This window comes from Rhipicephalus microplus, chromosome 8, assembly GCF_043290135.1.
Source record: "Rhipicephalus microplus isolate Deutch F79 chromosome 8, USDA_Rmic, whole genome shotgun sequence".
NCBI lineage: Eukaryota > Metazoa > Arthropoda > Arachnida > Ixodida > Ixodidae > Rhipicephalus > Rhipicephalus microplus.
In genome coordinates, this window is record NC_134707.1 from 43173590 (window position 1) to 43196043 (window position 22454).

The 22454-nt window shown below is 44.8% G+C and overlaps 1 protein-coding gene across 1 annotated transcript; it reads left to right on the plus strand.

Moving 5' to 3' along the window:
• The first annotated feature begins 354 nt into the window (after positions 1–354).
• LOC142768251 (anionic trypsin-2-like) lies at positions 355–22292 on the plus strand. Its single transcript, XM_075870202.1, has 8 exons — positions 355–452; positions 3443–3470; positions 6378–6451; positions 8082–8197; positions 9423–9555; positions 11518–11632; positions 18277–18428; positions 22116–22292. Exons 1-8 carry the CDS (start codon positions 360–362, stop codon positions 22290–22292), a joined length of 888 nt encoding a protein of 295 aa, XP_075726317.1. The 5' UTR covers positions 355–359.
• Positions 22293–22454: the final 162 nt, after the last annotated feature.

Sequence of the window (22454 nt, forward strand, 5' to 3'; positions counted from 1 at the left end):
GCACAGGAATGAAGCTTTTCTATTCCCTTCCATTCCCGCTGTGCCATATTTTATTTAAAAAACGAGGGAGAGGTTGATGAAGTAAGTTGTCACTTTCCCCTCAGAAGTCTTCAAAGATAATTATTATTTTTTGCTGTTACTTTTGTATCTTGAACTATCCTGTGCATTCGTGCGAATTGCTCGGTACGAATTCTGTGACTCCAGTCGTGACTCACAAGGGGCTTCCGTGCAGGCTGATTTATTTCGGTAGCAGCTTCATTAGAGAGTGCGTCTATGAAGTGACAAGACAGCGCATGCCTCGTGTCGATACCCGCCTTGTATGTGCTCACAGCTGCTGCGCAGAGTGATCTTTGAGTGCCATGGCGGCTTCCGGTGAATGCGTCTCAACAGCGCAGGCCGTCAAGTGCCTCATGTGCTTTATTTGTGTCGTCCTCTCGAGCTATATTTGTGTGGTAAGTCATGCATTTTTTTCTTTTCTTCGCAACTGTCATTCTGGCTTATCGGACAGTTGCGCGTAATTCACTGTATAGGGCAACGGGATTGTGTCTCTGCTGTTACGTTTCAATTTTACGCACAGCGAGTAGTGAGCGTTTTGAAATAGAGGTATAGTTTTGTACAAAGTTAAGAAATTAGAAAGCAGTTCTCTGTACAGATTTGATCAGCGAGTGACGTACCAGAATTTTTTTTTTTTGCGTGTAGCTAAATGTAAGAACGAAATTGTGCTCAGACTCATACAGCTGCAAGTGAACACGTCAAGTTCAAGCGAACACCCTCACTCCACACTGGTTTCGAACCTGTAGTTATCTTCAATAGCGTAGGGAAAGTGGGTCCATTCGTAATAAATGTTCCTGTTTGCGTATATATAAAAATGCAAAATTGCCGAAATTTCTGAAGTTCTCGAATTCTATCTGCCCTTAGTTGAACTTTTCCGATGTAAGACCACATATATATGCACAGACGCACTCAATATGTGTTGCAACACTCTGTCTGCACTAAAGATGCAGCCAACACTGTGAAGTGACACCTACAAACAAAAAAAAAACTTGTGAATTAAACTCCCTCAATTAGCTGTACTTTCTGAACCAATTTTATTTTTCTCAATGTCTTTCTTCAGGCTTGAGGCCATTTTACCAACGCTAGCACATTGTTAATCATATTGTTCGTGAATGTGCTTATGTTATATTTGTTTCTTTATTTCTGTATCCTAACAATGAGGTTACAACTCGTTGCTAGCAATGGTGAGAGCGCCTACGCCTTTTAAATATTTCAGTAACCCCACGATCCACGCCAATAGTGGCAATGAACCTTGTTCTGCACGCAAGTTCCTAATTTGTTACCCTGCATTCGAAAGCAAACTTTTATTTAGTAGACTTGAATGCAACCAAAATGTTAAAGACAATATTATAAATATTTTGAACATTGCCACTGTCAATATTCGAAACAAGTTACGTCAATTAAATATACATTAGTATATCGTAAGCTACATTACAGTATACAGTAATATATTCTAAGATACATTGCCAGAAAGAGCTTGTGAAGTGACGTTTCTGTATTGTAATTTAGCTGACACAATAAGCGAGCTAATGACGTTCTTTTACAACTACACTCCTCTTAGTTTCAAGGGATAAAGGATTTTCATGGCTAGAAATCAGGAGCGATGGCTGTTTTATTCCACGTACAAGAACAGCCATGTTTCACAATCTAATGTATTTAAACACAAATAGGTTTTCATTCTTGTACCCTTACTTTTATAGAGAAGAGAGAAATAAACGTTTATTTAGAAAACAGTGTTCCGAGCGAGGCCCGGTGTCACCATATGGTGGGAAAGTTCCTTAGTCCAGGAATCTTCTGGCTTCGACTGCCCTCTTGGCCCTGGCGACGAGTTGTCGCTCGTCTTCCAGGTCCTCGAGGACGAGCTTGGCCTCCCACGTTTCTATTATATGGTCGTCGTTTATTCTTGGGGCTTGGTCCCGCTCCAGTTACACGTCGAGGTTTGCATGACATTGATATTCCAGGAGCAAGTGTGCCAGTGTGTCTGGTACGCTGCAAAGCGGGCACATGTAGCCATGTGTCGTTGGGTAGAGGCAGTGCATTATTATGTCATGTATGTAAGTAGCGTCAAAATGTATTTCGGGTAAACACACATAACAATTTCTGAAGGTTAAAAATTGTAGGTGGGACCCCATTTATTAATACAATGCAAAAAAAAAGTTACAGACAAGAAACAACAAAGCGTTTTATTGCGATAGCATTGACATAGGCACTCTCAGCTGGATTTCGCCATCGGTGTCAGCGCCGTCGTTGGCATCGCTCACTGCATATGTATACGTATGTAAATATATAAAATTGCCAGAAAGAAAAAAAAGCGAGGAAATTACTCCGGCGAGCGGAATAGAACTTGCGTTCTTTAAATCGTTAGTGCGAGGCGTTAACCCCTGCGCTACTGAGGAGGACGTCCTACAACGTTCAAACGGCGAGCTATTTACATCTACCACTTACCGCTTCTAACGGGCATCTCGGGCGCAATTGTGTTCTCAGCATTACCAGCAAGATGCCACACTGAGCACGCGTCGCCACATCGCGTGGTGGCGTGTGCTCTAATCTTCCACGCGTACTTTTCCCTGCTTAGAGGAGGGGATTGACGCTACCTCGCGCGCCCTTATCTCGCAGTTGTGGGAAGGGGATGATCGCACGTATTGGCTGGCCTTTGACTTTACCTGTAACAATTCTGTTGTAGTTACCGGGTGCACAAAGGTGGCTGCAATCATTGCAGTCTCCGTTTGCGAAAAGTGCGCACATTTCAGAAACAGCAAAGTAACAATTGAGACGCTTATTCGCGTGCATTTGAACCTGCGAGTACGTATTGTGCGACATTTGTGCGTGAGAAACGTAGGGCACGTTTCGATCTGCTTTCCATTCTGCGTGTGACCTTCTTATTTGTTTCTATTGCGTTTATTGCTTCACCTTTGCGGCAAAGCTGTGACTTTTTTCATGCCTTGAATTCGATTTCAAGCTTTGTAATTGTATACATTCAAACCAGAAAAATAATAATGTACAGCAGTAATTATTTTTCTGCAGAAATACGAATGTTCTTTGATCATATACAACAACGCTATCTACTGCGACGTGCCTCATCATTGACCTTCGTTGTGAAAATTCGCATAAAAATTTAATCACAAATTGAAGGAAGCTTCGATTGCAGTCAAAGTCTCTTCTGTTTATAGTCTTCTGAAAAGCTCTGAAGACGCGGTAATTCTGACGGCACAATAAGCGTTTCTACAGCTCTGTCGCAAAAGCAAATATTCAGCACACAGATGTCTTTCAAGGCAATGCCTCCGCGTAAATCTTGGGTTGGTCTGTAAAACTCGGCTCCTGGCAAAGTTACCTGCATAGTTTATTTTTGCGTTATACGTTTTCAATATGGTTTTTTTTGTTATTCTAGGTTTACACCGACAGCATCAACAAGGCTGGTGAGCTTCTTTGGCTGTTTTGTAGAGACGTAGTTCATTAATCACTTCAGGCGATGCAAAGGAAACGAAAAGCTTTTGTGTTAGGCAAAACTGTACGAAGCCGACGTATATAGCACGTGTACGTATACAAAAAGAGTGGATGTTGGTGGTGCCGCATGAATTTAATTACAGAGTAGTAATTACAAAGGAGATAAAATTGACAGAGAACACAAAGAAACTAAGCAGCTGGACATGAATAAAACATTCAAGCTTGTGACCTTTCCTTCATCAGCCTATCGCCTCTCTTTCTTTTGCAAGTCTTTGAAGTGTGTTGTATCACTGATGTTTATTAAAGACTCTCTGTTATGCTTAGGGAAAGAAGAAGAGACACCATTAAATTCATAAAATACCACGTGATACTGGCGCGACTCTGGTAACGCACAGGCCATTTTTCGATCCAACTGTTACATTGTTCATTGTTAGTAGAAATTTTGTGCAGTATAAATCGATGGACAAGATAACTTTATTTACAGGCCTGAATGATGCGACTGTACCGCTTAGTGGGCTTCTTGCAGGTTGGGACGGGCAGGATATAAGCCAAATTTACTCAATTTATGTGGCAAATTGACAAATAACTTTAATGATTCCTGAGGGACTAGCCAGGAAAGACACGCTGTGGCTCCCAGCTCGCCGCTGCCTGCTCCCATGTCGGAATCGGGAGGCCATGCCTCTTTACTCTTCAGAGTTTATGATAATTGATGACCCTTTTCTGATGCGCTGCACAGATTTACGTAGCACGTACACGTTTGTTGCGCAAACTGTTTCCTGCAATTTTCATCGAGTAGTGGTGAGCAGTGGCATTAACGAAAAGTGCGTGGGGCATACCCGTGCATGATGTCCACCAACGTTACAACAGATCCCGGACATGAAAGTCTCGGCTAAGCAGAGCTTCGTACCAGAAACTTCGTATTTGTTAGGACCCAACCAACCGTTCCAACACCGCCATTTGTACTATTGTAGTGGTTATTCCGCAGTCTGCGTTATGGTGCATTTCTGCAAGATAACCCTTAGTGGATTAGCCTGCATTCCTTGTAGCCATGACATCGAATGACCTTACTAGGTTTAACGCGCGAATGCTACCAGTACACTCTCAGACACTTCTTAAAAACATAAAGCCCACCGGTATTGAGATTTCGTTATAGCAGAAATAAAAGATGAGAAACCTCTTATACTCAAATGTTTTTTCTGAAAAAATCTTGCCGGTTGACTCGGCTTTTGAACACCCCGCTCCCATTCCAACAACAAAGCCTAAGTTTTGCACGTTTGAAGGTTGATGCGAATACCTTAGAAATGATATAAAAAAAGAAAAAGACAGAAACTTCAGTAATGTCTAAAACGGTCTCCTGTTCTCCCACTACATTTTGTTGTAACCAAATTAATAAACAATTACGTGAATATCATGTTCTAACATTTCTGTTGATGCATGGAAAACTTTATTTTCCTTAGCTCGCAGTGTTGTTTAGTATCATCAGCCACATAAAAAGGAATCGTGCTGACAGCTATATGACAGCATAAAACTTTACGTTGTAAGGCCACAGCGCATAGGTTAGAAGGATTGTAGTACGCACTAGCGTCTATTGAACACCACAGTAATTCGCTGGTGGAGATGGTCGCACCTCCTTATAACAAAACAAACGCAACATTCATATCAATTCGAATAGTGAAAAATTGGTGGATTCTTAAGATACTACTTCAAGTAACATTTGTTCTTCTTGTAATGGGTGGCCCGAATTAAACGAAGAATTGAATATGAAAAACGCATTTTTTGACGCCCTATAGCACTGGCGGCTTGTACCGTGCCACTAATTTCGGGCAGTTTAAATTCTTTATACTCACGTTTTTTTTTTCGAGGCGGAAGTTTACCCAAACTGAAAAGTTCCGTCTTACACACACCCACTCCCACCTTCGTCAACATCACGATCAAGTGACAACTTACTATCACTTATTGAAAAATTTCTGTGCGTTCATAGACTTTTTTTCTAATAGAAACGTTCATTCCATATTATGCTTGCGTATGAAAAAAAAGGCGAAACAATGACCGTGATAGCAACATATTGGGAGGTCACACGCAGAATGGCAAGCAGATAGAAACGTGTCCCGTATTTCTCACGCACAAATGGCGCAAGAAACGTACTCACAGGTACAGATGAAAGCGAATAAGCTTCTCAGATGTTACTTCACTGTGTCTGAAAAGCGCGCCCTTTTCGCAAACGACTGTTGTGCAACGATTGCAGTGATCTTTGTCCGCCCCATAACTACAACAGAATCGTTCGAGTGACCCAATGACAGCCAAGACGTATGACTCTCCCCTCCTAGATATAAGGGCGCGCAAGAGATCGTCCACTGTGTTTCTCTACGCAGGCCAAAGTACGCGTGAGAAATGAGAGCCGCCGCGGGCTAATTGTGCCCCCTTGCTGATAATGCTGAAAATGCGATAGTCTGCTCCCCCCCCCCCCCCTTTATGCCCGCCGACCGCGGTTAGTGAGCTTGCCGTTTGAACGTTGAAGGAGGTAGCCCTCGGTGGCTCAGTGGTTAACGCCTCGCACTCACGACGTGGAGGTCCGACGTTTAATTACGCGCGCCGGAGTCTTTTTTTCTATATTCTTTTTATTTCTTGCGTTTTCATATATTTAGATACGCATAACTATACGGTGCATGATATCGACACCGACGTCAACGCCCACGCTGACGCCGGCGGCGAAGTCTAGCTGAGAGTGTCCATATAACTGCTATCGCAATAAAAGAAATATATTCTTCAAGCGGACTTCTTGTTTCATTCTCCGTTTGGTAAAACTACCTTTTCTGGAAAATTTCGCCGTCAGCTCAACCGTATCTCTTTAATTAAATCACCTTCTCTTCAATTTACAGGTTGTGGTGTTGCAGCACCCCTCGGAAGAATCGTTCATGGTGCCAAAATAAACAGGCCCCAAGTGCCATGGATAGTAAGCACTGCCGCTTTGTGAATACGAACTATGCTTATTTTTAAAAATTGCCTAACTTACGGTACACTATCAAGAAAGATTTCGGCAAACGTTGTCTATCAGTAAGTTTAAGTTAGTAACAGTTGACGAGGTCTTTCTAATACTGGCAATTACTCAATTTAAATTATATGGGTATCCTTGGGAAGAAATTTGTTTTGTGCTGTGAATATAAGCTCGCAAGGGAATTTTCTCTCAGTAGTATCGTTAACTGAAAGCAAGACGATGCAATTGTGAATTGAAGAAGCAATACTGAGCTGCTTTGATTAAAATATTGCGCTTCACAGAATAGCTCTGGCGTGTTTAGTTCAGTATTTTCATAAAAATATTGCACACGACTTTTATTTATCAATAAATAGGCACTGATTTTGATAGCTTACACCAAGCCATCAATTCCACTAAAACCACTGATGGTACAAGTATTTAAACGATGGCAGGAGCTTGCGGTAGCACGCTTTATAAGTAAGAGTGATTATCTGCACGTGAGTGCTTCGAATAGGAACAATTTATTGTGCACATCATTTCTAACCATTCATTGGGTACAAAAGGAACCTAGATTTCATCCAAGCGCAGCACCTCTTGCAGCCATAGCGACGATAGCACCAGGTTGCCACCTTGGTTACGAAGAGCACCGGCTAAAACTCTTGGTCAATTAAACGCATATAAATGCCCAGTGAAGCGGAACAGGGGATTCCCTTAATCGTAGCAGTAATGCTATAGCATCGCACTCGTAATTCAAAGGTGGCGGGTTCAAATCCCACTGACAGACATGGTGGCTTTTCATCCCTCTTCATTGCTTTGACTTTGGGTAAGAATGATTACACTTCAGTGAAGAAAACCAAATAAGGTCCCCCTTGGGTTTCATGCGTTCATTCGCTCGATTCTCTTAAGTTGTGGCGGTTTGGACTAGTTGGTATGACGTGATGGTCGATATAGCGTGAGTACAGAACTACGAACATTCTCCTTCTTGCTCCTTTGTCGTCATTCTGTTCTCGCGCTATATCTACCCTCTCTTAAAGTGTTACTGCATGCTTACATCTAGCTCCAATCATAAAACACATTTGTAAAAGACCTATGGTGGAATAATATGCGAAGCGTATTTAATGATAATAATAATATTCTTGTTTATACCAAAAATCATTAAGATTATTATATTAGTAATAATACATTGTTGGATCAAACCTTTAAGAGCATTAGTATGATTATGACAGCAGCCATAGTGGAGGGCTCTAGACATTTCGAATGTACGGTGTCCTTTAACTTACGCCAAATACAAATACAAGGGGCCCTTTGCATTTTGCCTTTCATTGAAATGAGGCTCCGGTGGCAGCTACCTAACGACCTTCATATCAGCAACCGTAAAGTGTATTGAAACTCTCCAATGTACTGTATACCACTTGAATATATGAAGGTAGGAATATCGCGTATATGTTAACTTATAAAAGGCTTAATCTGATTAAAGTAGACAAACGTATGCCGACGCACCTAGCTGGCAGCTTTGGGAATGCCGGCTACATAACGTTCGTAAAAACGGGTTTCTCGCTAATTATTTACTGTTGACATCAGTGTAGACAATAAAGCTTCTTTTATGCAGGTCTACATCGTGATAAAGTACATGAACGCAACAAACCACAGCGCGAATATCATGTGTGGAGGTAGCATCATCTCCCCAAGTTTCATACTTACTGCTGCACACTGCCTGAATAGAAAGTAAGTATGTAAAAAATTGTTTCAACCACGAATAATTAGCGTCAAAGCGAAATGCACCACGTTCTATTTTTGTTTTATTTTTGAAACACTGCATTTGGCCGGAATCCATGATTCATTGAATTGCTCCTTAGTTAGAACACTCCTGCTCAGAAAAAAAGGCAATGTACAATAAAAATAACTGTGGTCATTCAGTGAACAGCATGTGGATTATGCCGTTTTCTTTAGGCCGTTACATACGCCATCGTAGCATTACCTTTATAATATCAGCTACAAACCCATTTTTGTTCAGGCAGTGCTACTGTAAGGAAGGTTTCTAATTCTAAAAGCTCTCACTACCGCTGCGATTTTATTGAAACCTTGGACGCATGGGCGATTTCGAACTGAATCTGTGCAGTAACGCAGCGCCGTAGCCAGGAATTGTTTCCAGCATGAGGGTTGGGAGGAAGGATCACCAACCGTATGTTCACGTTAGCGCGTGTGTCTCTATGTGTGTCTGCTTTATATTCATGCAAAAGGATGGGTGCTGCAAACACAAGCAAATTTTTGGGGAGGTGGAGGGGTTGAACCTCCGCCCTTCCTGTTGCTACGCCAATGCAGTCCACAATCACTTCGGAAGATTCCCGCCCGGTTGTATGGAGACATTTGAAAAGATAAATGATTATCCGGGAATTTTCAGAGAGGGCGTATAGCATTGTCTGCAATGACCGCACTTGAAGTGCCCTAAGGCACCCATATACCCCGATGTCAAAGTAATAAGCGGTGTTGCCGTTGTTCGTCAGGGGAGTCCGAACGAACATGTATCCGTGAGAATTTCGAAACGATGGCGAAATATAAGGGGAGAAACATCCTCCCCCCCCCCCCCCATCCTGAAGGGTGTCTCTGTGCAGCCTATGAAATATGAGAACACAGGTGGTGGGCAATGAGTTAGGCATCTGACTCTGAAAGTGTTCGGGGGCCGCCGTTAACCCGACCGAAAAATGGCAGCTGCCGTACCTGCCCAACGGATTCTTGTAGAACACTGGCCCTGTGGCCCTTTCTTCATCTCGCCTAGTCATCCGCAGAGCAACAACAAAGCATGACAGAATTCAATAGTGCAATAGGAGGCTCCTATTTTCATGCATTGAAAATATTCCAGCAGATTAGGATTAGAATCTTATTGATGGCAGTAGGGTTTCGTATTCTAAATCAGCAAATAACTGATCCACGTGTTCCTTATTATTCTCAGGGGTAGATACCCGCTGAGTGCTACCATATACTACAACGCAACTCGGAGAAGAGAGGGGCCAAGGCGCAAAGCTGCGCTGTTTATTATACATCCATGGTACGACCGTCTAGCCAATGACATTGGTCTCATCAAGGTGAGCTCACGTTCCGCACGGATGCACCTTGTCTAGGTATTCACATAAATGGTCTAGATATTCACATAAAGCAGCTGAGAATAAGCTGTAAAATATTCACACGCAATGTCTTTATCGCAGCAAACATGGCTCTAACAGAACGAGCGTTAGGGACGACATCGGAAGCATTGCTGACACGTATCGCAATCTCGCTTTCCGTTAGGGGAGCTTCTTGCCCACTCGGGAACAAGTCGGTGTTTAATACAAGCTTTCTACAAAATCGAAGGAAACGCCAACTTAACAAAGCACAGCTATATCGGCTCAACAACTGATTTTGACAATTATATGAATTCTGGTTCATGGTGGTGGTTCGTGCGTGAGAGTGTGCACGTACATGTGTGTGTTCACACCACACGTGTAGGTTTGTGTACGTGAGTGTGTGTGTGTGAACCCTCTGCATGCGTGTGTGTCTGTGTTGTGTACAGTCAGCCAGAAGTTTACTCTGCGCAGTGGCCACCTTTTTGTCGCTCTGCGCCATGTTGTAGAACGAAATTAAAAAAAAAATGCTTCGTGGACGTATGCTTTGTGGGCATACACTTGTCCTTAACTTTTTTAAAAGTTAATTCAATCGTATGGCAAAAATACACACAAAAAATCACAGCATAAACATTGAGTGAATGATGATGGCGGGGCGAAGCGTCCATCTGTCCGTCCGTGCTTCCGTCCCTTCGTGCGTCCTTCTGTCCATCCATCCGTGCAATCGTCCATATGTCTGTCTATCCCTCCATGCATCCGTCCATCCGTCAATCCGTTCACCTGTCTGTCCATCCGTCCCCATCTATAGTGAACACTCTAAGTACCACCATCTCGCATCTTTCATTATATATTCATAAAATACAGGTGGCGCCATCCAGCGGATATTCTAGGGATTGAATGAGAGGTGGCTACCACTACATACTACATACACGGGACGCACAGCCCACTTCGTGTGGAGCCTCGCCCCCAAAACTGCCACTCGTGCACGATGGCTAAAATTTCGCTGACTGTACTTGCGTGCGAGTGCACGTGCGTGCGTGTGAGGGAGTTAATATGTATGTGTTACTCGGATGTATTTTTTATCAATTATTTATGTAATGCTAATATTGGTTTTCTGGCGCATAATTGTGTTGTCATAAATGCGCAGCACTGCGACTTTTCCCTGGGGTGGCCTCGTTTGCAATAGTTGACACCAGTAAGGTAGTGGCTGTAATGCATCTTTTAGTTAAAAAAGTCTTCGTCATTTTTCTCTTCCTCATCTTCTTTCCTCTTTCTCCCCTCTAATTTTTGTTTCCTCTGTGAGCAGAGTAAGCGGGCGTTGTGACCCTTAAGGTGGCAGTTGCGAGATTGCTCTCTCTCTCTTTCCTACGTTTCCTTGTGTATCTGTGTATGCAAATCAAATATTATTAAAAATTAGAAAAGCACGCTTCACTTCTCTAAATCATGTGCGTGTTGACCGACAAAAAAATTCATGTTGTTGTTTCTTCTTTCTGTAATCATTCTGTTGAATACAGATGTTGTTATTCGACTTCTGAAGTAAGCTTTTTTATAGCAAGGTAAGGTGTGTTTGAAGGCAACTTCAAAAATAAATCCACTCACAACAAAAGCTTAACTCAGCATTTTATCTCTGCAACCTAATTGAAAAATGTGGGTAAGTTTTTTAAATAGCTGAAAAAGTCAATCTTTCTTGAAATATGTTTTAGATAGCGTAATAAACAAGAATACTCAAGGTTTTGGAAACTTCTAGCCGCCGTCGAAGCCCTCACATATCTCAGTATTTTTTGATCACCTAAAGTAGCAAACTTCATGATGATTGCGATGTTCGAAGACATTTTAGTGATATCGCTTTGTTAAAAACAACTATTCACAGTGTGAAAGAAACATTAGACGGAAACTATTTAAAATCTGATTTTTCATGAGTTCGCATCATGACTTCTTCTCATGTAGTTACAGTGGCCTGTTTCCTTTGATAAGTTTGTGCACGCTGTGTGTCTACCAACGAAGTACTACAAGCTTGTACACAGACCATCTCTCGTAGCGGGGTGGGGCCGAACAGTAGAAGGTAAGTACTGCATGTTACGTAACAATATTGCGCGAAAGGTAACTATATGCATTAAGTAAATCAAACCACGGCCGTGGTGTTACGATGGATACTAGCATGCTTTTAGTACTCATATTTCTTAGCTAGTTCGTTTGCTTCTATGAGTCATACATCTATCTTTTTTTGTTTTCATTTTATCAGCGATGTTACTTGTTGATTTATATTTGTTTATCACGCATGCCGTTATCCACGCTGTTACCAGAATACTTAGCGATTGTTTCAGTGTGCTTGCGTTTGACAACGCCAATTCATTGCTGCGTTTTCGGTTTGTGTGTCAAGCTTGCTCATTTATACTTTCTTTTGATGTAACGTTAAATACAGAAGCTATGTACCGGCACTTGTACTGATGTACTTACTGTTGTTTGTGATGATAACGTGTATTGCTTGTACTTTTATTAGCTTTCTTTTTTGCTAATATTAACCAAAATTATTCGTATAAATTTGTGTTTTACCCGCTTGCACACATCTGCTAGGCCTATAGGTTTTTTTGTAAATAAACAAAAAGTCAAATAAATAAATAAATACATAAATAAATGAATAAATTGATTTATATGTAGGGTTTACTCTCCCAAAACCACCATATTATTTTGAGTAACACCGTAGTGAGGGGCTGCGAAAAATTCGACTACCTGGGGTTCTTTCAAAATTTGCACCGAAATCTGAGCACACGGGCCTACAGAATTTTTGCCTCCATCTAAAATGCAGTCACCATAGCCACGATTCGATCCCGTCACCTGCGGGTCAGCAGCCGAGCACCTTAGCTACTAGACCACCACAGTGGAACATAAATAAATAAGGGAATAGACAAATAAACTATAATGTAAATGCAAGGTAAACAGCGGTAGCGGCGTCGGTACCGAAGCAGCAAGAGCAGGCCGAGTATACGGGCAGCGTCGCAGCAGCAACCAGGCAGTCTTAGCTCGTGCCTCGCGCCAACGTGTCGATGTCGCTGCAGTAGTGGACATTCCTCTTCACTACACTTCGTCCCCCGTCGGAAAAGGAGCCATCCTGGCGACTCACGATGAACAGAGTACGAGCGGGTCGTAATAAGGTTTCAGCCATTTCAGCCGCTGTACGTGAACAATTTCACGTCCCCGAAAGCGCTGGTCTGTGGATGGCGTAACGGGTTCGACGATGTAGTTAACTGGTGAAGTCTGCGAGACAATGCGGTAGGGTCCCTGGCATTTTGAAAAAAACTTCGAGGAAAGGCCTGTAGGCACAGCGGGAACCCAAAGCCAAACAAGAGTGTCCGGAACAAAGTTAGGGTATGGGTGGTTATCGTCACGCCGAGATTTTTGTCTCCATTGGTCGATTGTTGCGAACGACTGGGCGAGCTTACGGCATTCCTCGGCGCGGCGGGCAGCTTCAGAGATGGGCGTAGACTCGGAGGAATCGGGGTGGTAGGGCAGAATGATATCTAGTGTGGTGGAAGGGTCTCGGCCATATAACAGGAAAAATGGTGAAAAGCCCGTAGTCGCTTGTGCAGCAGTATTGTAGGCGTACGTCAGAAAAGGCAGAATGAGGTCCCAGTCGGAGTGGTCTGAGGCAACATACTTTGATATCATGTCCCCTAGGATACGGTTGAATCTTTCCGTCAATCCATTCGTCTGCGGATGGTAGGCGGTGGTAGTCCGGTGAATGATACGGCATTCGGCAAGGAGTGCGTTGACGACTTCAGAGAGGAATACATGTCCTCTGTCGCTGAGAAGTTCACGTGGTGCGCCGTGACGCAGAATGAAGTTCCGCAGGAGAAAAGATGAGACGTAGCGTGCTGTGGCAGTAGGCAAAGCGGCTGTTTCCGCGTATCGCGTCAAGTAGTCGACAGCGACAACGATCCAACGGTTTCCGGAAGCCGTGAATGGTAGAGGCCCATACAGATCAATTCCAACGCGGTCGAAAGGCCTGGCTGGGCAAGGGACTGGCTGGATCGGACCAGAGGCATGATGAGGGAGAGCTTTGCGTCGTTGGCTCTGAGGGCATGACTGAATGTATTTGCGCAGAAAGGTGTACATGCCTCGCAAATAAAACCGGGAGGAAAGCCGAGCGTATGTTTTGAAGACGCTCGCATGTGCGCACTGAGGGTCAGTGTGGAAAGCTGAACATATTGCAGCACGAAGATGGCGAGGTATGACGAGTAACCACTTTCGGCCGTCTGACTTGTAGTTCCTGCGATAAAGGAGGTCATCGCGGACCTCAAAGTGAGCCGCTTGACGGCGCTACGTTCGAGAAGATGGAGATGTCGACGGGTCTGAAAGGAATCGCAGAAGAGTGCTGATCCAGTCATCCTTACGTTGCTCAGACGCCATGTCACAGTTTTCTGGGAACGACACCATTTCGTCCACGGCAGATAGACATGCAGAGCTTTCGGGGGACACAGGTGAACGTGATAGGGCGTCGGCATCAGTGTGACGTCGACCAGACCTGTAGACAACACGCATGTCGAACTCTTGCAACCGCAAAGCCCAGCGAGCTAAACGACCGGAGGAGTCTTTCAATGTGGATAACCAGCAAAGCGCATGGTGATCGGTGACTACGTCGAAGGGGTGACAATATAGGTATGGTCTAAATTTACCTAGCGCCCATATAATTGCCAGACACTCCTTCTCTGTCACAGAATAGTTCTTCTCCGCTTTGGTGAGGGTACGGCTTGCGTATGCGACTACGTACTCCTCGAATCCTGATTTGCGCTGCGCGAGCACTGCGCCGAGTCCAACACCACTGGCATCGGTGTGTACCTCAGTCGGAGCAGTCGGGTCAAAGTGACGCAAGATTGGCGGCGAGGTTAACAGGCGGCGCAACTTTTCGAAATCATCGTCACAGGCGGGTGACCAAGCGTAACTTTTCGAGTCACTGCGCAGAAGTTCAGTCAAGGCGGCGGTTATCATCGCAACATTCCGAATAAAGCAGCGGAAATAGGAGCAGATGCCAAGAAAGCTGCGCAGATCCTTCAGAGACGCAGGTTTAGGAAACTCTGCAACTGCCCGAAGCTTGGCTGTGTCAGGAAGGGTACCGTCTTTAGAGACAATATGGCCGAGGATGGTGAACTGATTTGCGTCGAAGTGGCATTTATTCAGGTTGAGCTGAAGGCGAGCGTCAGTTAGGCACTGCAGTACTTCATCTAGCCTGCGGAGATGCGTTGGAAAATCTGGTGAAAATATAACTACGTCATCCAAGTAGCACAAGCATGTTTTCCTCTTCAGGCCACGCAAAAGATTGTCCATCATCCGCTCGAATGTTGCGGGGGCGTTGCAAAGACCAAAAGGCATGACACAGAATTCGTAAAGGCCATCAGGTGTGACAAAGGCCATCTTAGGCTGATCTTCAGGGGCCAGAGGGACTTGCCAGTAGCCACTCCATAGGTCAATAGAAGACAAGTACTCCGCACCTTGGAGGCAGTCAAGGGCATCTTCGATTCTCGGTAAGGGATAAACGTCTTTTCGAGTTATTTTGCTAAGACGACGGTAGTCAACACAGAAGCGAATTGACCTGTCCTTCTTCTTAACGAGAACGACTGGAGATGCAAGGGGCCATTCGAAGGCTGGATGACGCCACGCTTGAGCATGTCAGCTACTTGGTCATCGATAACCTGGCGCTCGGCTGCGGACACGCGATAAGGTCTTTGACGCAATGGCGCATTGATACCCGTATCGATGCGGTAACACACAGTGGACATGCGGCCGAGGGGAGTATGCTGGCAGTCAAAGGACGGAACTTCTCCAGCAGTCGTAGCAGCTGAGCACGTTGCGAAATGGGTAACGTGTCGGCGATGGAGGTGCTGAGTACGTCAGGCCTAGTAGTCTGCGGCGAAGAGGCACAAGTCACTCCGGCGACTTCGTGTTTGGCAGGACGAGTCGACATGTCAAAAATTGCAGAAGGGTTGAGACTGTAAACCCGCCCGACGCACTCACTCGAAGTAGTGTTACAGGACATGACAAGAGGTTCGATATGAGCAGTCTGCTGACGCCGTCAAGAAGTTCTAGAAGGGCAAAAGGTAGCGGCGAACACTTGCGGCGAACGAATAGGGCAGATGGCGTGAAAAGGGCACTCCCCTCGGCGAGCGAGTTGCAAGATACCATGGTAAGGACGAAAGAGTGCGGCGGTATGATGACGTCTTCAGCAACAAATAGTTTGTCCCCGGCTCAAGTGCATCATTTAACGGAGCGTCGTCAAACACTTCAAATTCTACCTCAGCGCGAGAGCAGTCGATGACGGCCTTATTAGCGGAGAGAAAGTCCCAACCCAAAATGAGATCATGGAAACAGGAATCTAAAACTAGTAATTCAACGACATAGATGAGGCCATCAATCGCTATTCGAGCAGTACAAGCAGCGGCTGGCGTGACGTACTCTACGCTGGCTGTACGAAGTGATATACTTTATATTGGCGTCATAACTTTTTTGAGCAAGCGGCAGAGTCTGGCACTGATCACTGAAACTGCGGCACCAGTGTCGACAAAAGTGAGTGCAGTGATGCCGTCCACATATACGTCGAGAACATTCGATAGGGAAGAGAGAGGCCTTGGTCCTTTCGCGGGCGACGCAGTTCCTGCCTCTGGAACTGCGGCAATCAGTTTTCCCGCTCCGGCGATTAAGGACGACGGCGCATCGGGGATGGCGAGCGGCGTCGAGGTGATGGTGAGCGACGGTTAACTGGAGGGCGGTAGTCGGCGTACGATGACATCTGGTCAGGAGGCTGACATCCTGTGAACGAAGGGCGCGGTGACACATAAGGGGCAGGTTCGAAGCTCTGGTGGTAGCTCTGGTGGTGGTAGATAGGGACGTGTCGACGGCAGTATCGCGCTATGTGGCCAGGTAGGCCACAGGCAAAGCATATTGGCCGATTGTCGAATGTACGCCATTGTCCACTACTCTGGAGAGACCTTGGTTGAGCGAACCGAGGAGTAGGTCGTGGTGGCATGGCTGATGGCAGTGACGTGAAAGTCTGAACAGGTGGTCGAGCGGCCACTTCAGCATAGCTTAGAGGTGCAGTTACCTCGGCTGCCGACCCCCGTTGCCGACCCCCAGGCAACGGGGGTCGGCAACGATGAAGCGTCACGGGCAGATGGCAGAGCCGCGCAAACTTGCTCCTGGATGGCCTGGCGAAGGTTTGCTGGAAGAGGTGACTGTGGTTGGCCGACTGTCGATAGCAGCGATAGCTGACGAGCGACTTCAGCACGAACAAACTCTTTGATCTGCGATAGCAGAGACTCAAGGTCAGAGGTAGTGGTTAGGCTTGAGAGTGTGTCATCCGCGACGTAAGGGAGTTGCGTGAGGAGACGCTGGCGTCGGAGCTCGTCGAAACTCTGACACAACTCGATGAGCTCAGAGACAGTGACAGGGTTCTTCGAGAGCAGCATTTGAAAGGCGTCGTCGGAAATGCCTTTCAGGATGTGTCGTACCTTGTCAGTTTATAACATCTTCAGGTCGACACGCCGGCAAAGGTCGAGGACGTCCTCGATGTAGCTAGTGAATGTTTCACCAGTTTGTTGGGACCGGCTTCGTAGACGTTGTTCTGCGCGAAGTTTCCGCAGACCAGGGCGTCCATAAGCATCTGTGATGCAGGCTTTGAAGGTTGTCCAAAAGGGGATATCCGCCTCATGGTTTCTGTACCATAGCTTGGCAACATCCGTAAAATAAAACATCACGGTACCAAGCTTCGCGGATCGTCCCATTTGTTAGTAGCACTGGCTCGTTCATAAGATTCCAGCCAATCCTCAACGTCTTTCTCATCGGTGCCGCTGAAGATGTCTGGTTCTCGCAAGAGCTGGGCACCGGGACAGCCCCTGCGTGGCGAAGCCGGTGGGGGTGTGAAGACAGCGTCGTCAGGCATGACGGACGGCAGCTTTCGGCTACGGAGTTCCAGGACTGGGGAAGACCGCAGCACTCTCCACCAAAATATAATGTAAATGCAAGGTAAACAGCGGTAGCGGCGTCGGTACCGAAGCAGCAAGAGCAGGCCGAGTATACGGGCAGCGTCGCAGCAGCAACCAGGCAGTCTTAGCTCGTGCCTCGCGCCAACGTGTCGATGTCACTGCAGTAGTGGGCATTCCTCTTCACTAAAAAACAAATAAATAAATATTACAATAATCTTGTATACTGGCGAAAGGTGTTTGATATAGTTTTATTGCTTCAGCACAATATATGTAGAATGAGGAGGCAGACATGTGATCAGGAAGACATGTTCACTTAAAGAATGGAGCGTAAGTTACGCAATACTTTGGTGGTAAAAGCGCGTTAATACGGATTTGGTGGACACGAAAAAAAACCCTTTAACTGAATGTCAAATTTATCGGCAAAATCAGGAAACAGAATACAAAGGTGTATTACATCAGTAGACAAAAATTGTCTGTGTATGCTCATGAATTTAGTTCTTTATTTGATGAGAGCTGTGCTGAGAGCTGTGATTAGACGTGTTCTTTTTTAATAAGGTGAATTTCTTCTCTCGGAAAATAAAACCACATAGTGTTCAACACAACAAAAACTCCGCATTCTTTAGAACAAGACCTTAAAACACCAACTTGAACAGCGCATAATCGACAGCATGAGAAACAAGATACAGCAAGGTTTCGTAAATCGACATATAATTGTATCGGGTTTGTTTCCCAGATGGCCGATCATCGAACGACCTTCTGTATATTACCAGCGTAGTGCTTCCGTATGAATTGTGCAAAGCCACTTTCAACAAATCAAGCCTGCTGAAAAAACTGAGCAACGTGACTGTGATCTGCACATTGTCAAAATTCAAAGACAGTTGCAAGGTAATATGTTTTTTTTTTACTGTTTCGAGCAAGAGTCTTATAGATCGCTACATACGCGATACGCTGAGAATGTGACACTTGTATATACCTGAAGATGTAGGCGCAACAATATATCACTGGGAGGGACCTTCGTTATGGACGAACACGCTGAATCGTAACCCACCATTTACGGAGATTGTAATCACGGTTGTAACTCTACCAGCCATTAATGTCATAATTAGAGCGTGAATTCTCATCCAGCGGCCAGGTTACCTATCTCGTTGGAAGTCGCGGTTTCTACACTTGCTCGACGGTGCTTGGTTGTGTCCGAAATGAAACCTATATCAGAAAAACGAAACATTTAGGCAAAGAACTTACAGTAGTCACCAACTACAACACCCGCTATGGTCACCCCAGAAGAGTAGTGAAGGGGCCAAGAGCCATTGGCTTTCTGTTCCAACAGGTGAGATGCCCTCTATGCCCGGTGTTCATTGGGTCCTTCTTCAGGGCCCCTCCTTGGCGAAATAAAGTTTCACTATGAACCCCACCACCAACTGAGACGTTACACGTAATCACTTTTCTGACCTGCTAACCAGCATTAGGAAAGAAGAAGGGGTGCTAGAAGGACGAGAGAGAAGAGGTTAATTATGTTAAGGACAAAAGATGTGATGAAAGAAAACCTCGAACGTCTCATAACTACTTACAGTCGCTTGTCGAGTCCTGTCTCACGCAAAAATTGGTTTGGTGCTTTCAGAATATCATGCTGATGACGAGCAGGTGGTTCGCAAAGACGTTTTTTTTGAAATTTTGGCTCCCTGAATTTCAACTAATGCTAGCGATTGATTTTTTTTTCGTGACATATCACGAGCAAGCGCACAAAAGGTGTTCAGTAGTCTCAGAATTGCCACGTGCCTCGCAATTTGGACAGTCTGCAAGGACGATAATATGTAGGTAACTATGAGAGAGCCAATGAAAGAGAAAACCAGAATTAGGCAATGCATGGGGAGCATAATTTGTAGCGTTTCGTTGAAAAGTAGAGATTGCGAAACAAAACAATATGCAACTTGTGTCGGTGGGGCCCGAACCAACCGACCTAGTTCTACGAAAAGAGGGAACGGAAAACGTCTCCGTGCACCCAAATCAACGCTAGTTGACTCTCATAGAAACATTGAACGCCCTGCCATACTCCCCGGATTCTGTGTATTCCTTTTATTGCACCATAATTCTTGCACAATCCTGCAGATTTAGTCCTGATTCACACGGTCATTGCAAGGCCCGGTTTTCACGCTGCCTTGAGTGTTTGATAACTGGACCGCAGCAGTTGCATTTTAGAAAAGGCACCGGCAAAACTGAAATCACTCGATTCCCTTTTCGTTCATAGCTAACCCTTACGAAGATGTTATTGATGATGTAGTGGTACAGCAATACGAAAGGTTGGCAGTATTATTGAAGATTAACTGTCTGTTCAATTAATATTCGTTTAGCTCGCTGATGGCACATGTTCAGAATTGGCCACCAATTGCTTATTGAAATTTCATCGAATAAGTTGCTCAATGGTGGTAGATTTCTTATCGAAAGTATATAGTTAACTAATAATTTACAGTTACGGCTTTGTTGGCTAGTTATTGAGGTAAAATTGAAGTAGTAGGAAGAAAGGAAGGAAAATTACTTGGTCCTGTGGAACGCGACAGCGTCACGCTTCCGGCTCAGTTTCACGAAGAGACCGGCAAGCCAAACCTGCCGGCCACCTTGTGGGTCCACTAGACAGCCGTATTCATATTTAATTTTGCAAGTACGTTACCCACCACACACTTTATTAGTTACTCAATTACTTTACTCGCAAAACTGAAAGTACACTATATACATTTATATACCACTGCCTTAGTTCATTGCAGCTTACACGTCATGGCAAAGCACACAGTGCTTTCTTCTAGTGTAACTCCGATTACAAGGCAAGCCACTCAAGCATTAAAAGTGCTTTCAAGCGTCATTTATTCAGCTCCTGTGTATTCGCTTCTATGAATTCGTTTTTATATGAATTTACTTTAAAACCCATCTGTGAAACATGCATATTGCTTTCAATGTCCGCATAAAAAATTATTCTTTCGTATAATGGTTGAGCTCTTCAAAAGGCCCATGAATCTACAAGTGAGGCAACCTGGACGAGAACCAAAAAATCTGGACCCAGGCACAAAAATTGATTGAATAACACACACGTGGGCTCTAAAAAAAATTGGCTTTTAATTGACTTTTGTGGCTTTTCGGCTTCCATAAAGTGCCCAAGGAAAAAATAAAAACCTACATCTGCGTTCATCTACCTTGAAACATGCGAAAAACTGTAAATACCACCAGCATCAGGAAAAAAAAAAAGGCCACAACTTGGTGTTGCCGCACATCTTCCGAGACAGAGAGGCGGTCTTCCGTCCGCGCAAAATATTACAAACTGTTAGTACTCGAAAGGAGGATGTATGAAGTGGATAATACTGGCTAACACAATACGGCAACACAGGAGCGCAGAAGCTGCGAATAACTAGGCCGTAGCCACACTTCTTTTCCCCTTGATCTGCACGGCCGGCTTCTAATCAGCTTGCTAGTTGGCCGCGCTTCGCCACGGAATTCGTGGTTGCGTGCATTTTTCTTCGTTCTGTTTGTTCTTGCACTTTCCTTGTTGTATAAGGCGGTGACTTCCCTTACCTAACCGTTACTTTCCCAAATATTTTTTATGTTCTGAGAATACACGCAAATCTTATAGCTCATTTTTCTTTTCGAGCGAAGACCCCTCTCCTTCATCGTTTTGCCATGAACCTAGGTTTCCTTTTTCTCGTAGGAAAGACCAAGGACATTAGACCAAGGACGTTGTTTATTTGTGCATGCCTCTGCAGAATTTTCCTGGAATTACTTGTGCATCGGGTGTGTTCTAGCATGACGCACGCCGATACTATATATATATATATATCTTTCTATTACAAGTTTATTACAAAGAATGTGGAAATGCCTCAGCTAGGAGTTTTTTCTAACTTACAAAAACCCATACATCAATTCATAGACGGCTTTCACCTTATTAAAATTTGGTAATTTATTGGTGCTACTTTAAGTGCTTCGTCATCGTCTTCGAGATTCGTTTAAATGGAAGACACCCAATTTTCCATCATCGTGAGTGCTGCGTAGGTTAATCCTTTAGGATTCACAAAAAAGGTGGCGAAGTTTTAGTGCGTTTTGTCGAGAGTCAACATATATTTGAAAGTTTTTACACACACACTAGCCACCTGAGGGCCGGGCAACACTGGCGCACTCACTAGCCGGTACGCAAAACGCAGCTGAGAGTGTGAGCGTCAGCATTATTGCGAATTAAAGTTTTTCTGTGGTCAGCAGAGCTATAAATAATGCATTTGACCTTTCTTCTGCTTGGCACTAGAATTGAACGACTTTCAGCGGCTGAAACTGTGGCGAAAGACGACTGCTTCACTCAATGCGGCATGTCACGTCCCAGATGTCAGCGCAAAATGGGGATCACCGGTGGTAGGCGGGATTTGCAGCCGGTCAATTAAAGGGCCCTTTTTGCACTGAAAGACTTTTTTATGGCGTACTCTCTATGTATCTTTGTAGGTATCATAGACCCTCTACTTCAAGTTTTTGTTGAACACCACAAATTGTTGGGTGACCGTGTCATGGCCGCTTCAACACAGTGTGCTACCTTTCTTCATGCAGGGCGACTCCGGAGGACCACTAACGACTTGGAGGCAAAAGAACGATCTCTCGGTGCAAATAGGGATCGTGTCGTTTGGCATCGGTTGCGCTCGACCCGACAAGCCGGGAATATACACCCGTGTTGCCACGTTCGTGCCCTGGATACGGCATCAAATAGCTAAATACAATGGTCGCTAGCTGTTTGTTTGTTTGTTTAGCTTTCGTAACGTGTAGAGATTTATCAGTACCCAGAATGGTTCTCACGGCTTGCCCCGCCGCGGTGGTCTGGTTGCTAAGGTACTTGGCTGCTAACCCACAGGTCACGGGATAAAATCCCGGCTGTGGCGGCTACATTTTCGT

Excerpts from the sequence above, each read along its gene's own strand:
- LOC142768251 (XM_075870202.1), top strand. The coding sequence starts at position 360 with ATGGCGGCTTCCGGTGAATGCGTCTCAACAGCGCAGGCCGTCAAGTGC. Across the intron at positions 3,471-6,377 it reads CGACAGCATCAACAAGGCTG|GTTGTGGTGTTGCAGCACCC; the intron begins GTGAGCTTCTTT and ends TTCAATTTACAG. Across the intron at positions 8,198-9,422 it reads GCACACTGCCTGAATAGAAA|GGGTAGATACCCGCTGAGTG; the intron begins GTAAGTATGTAA and ends TATTATTCTCAG.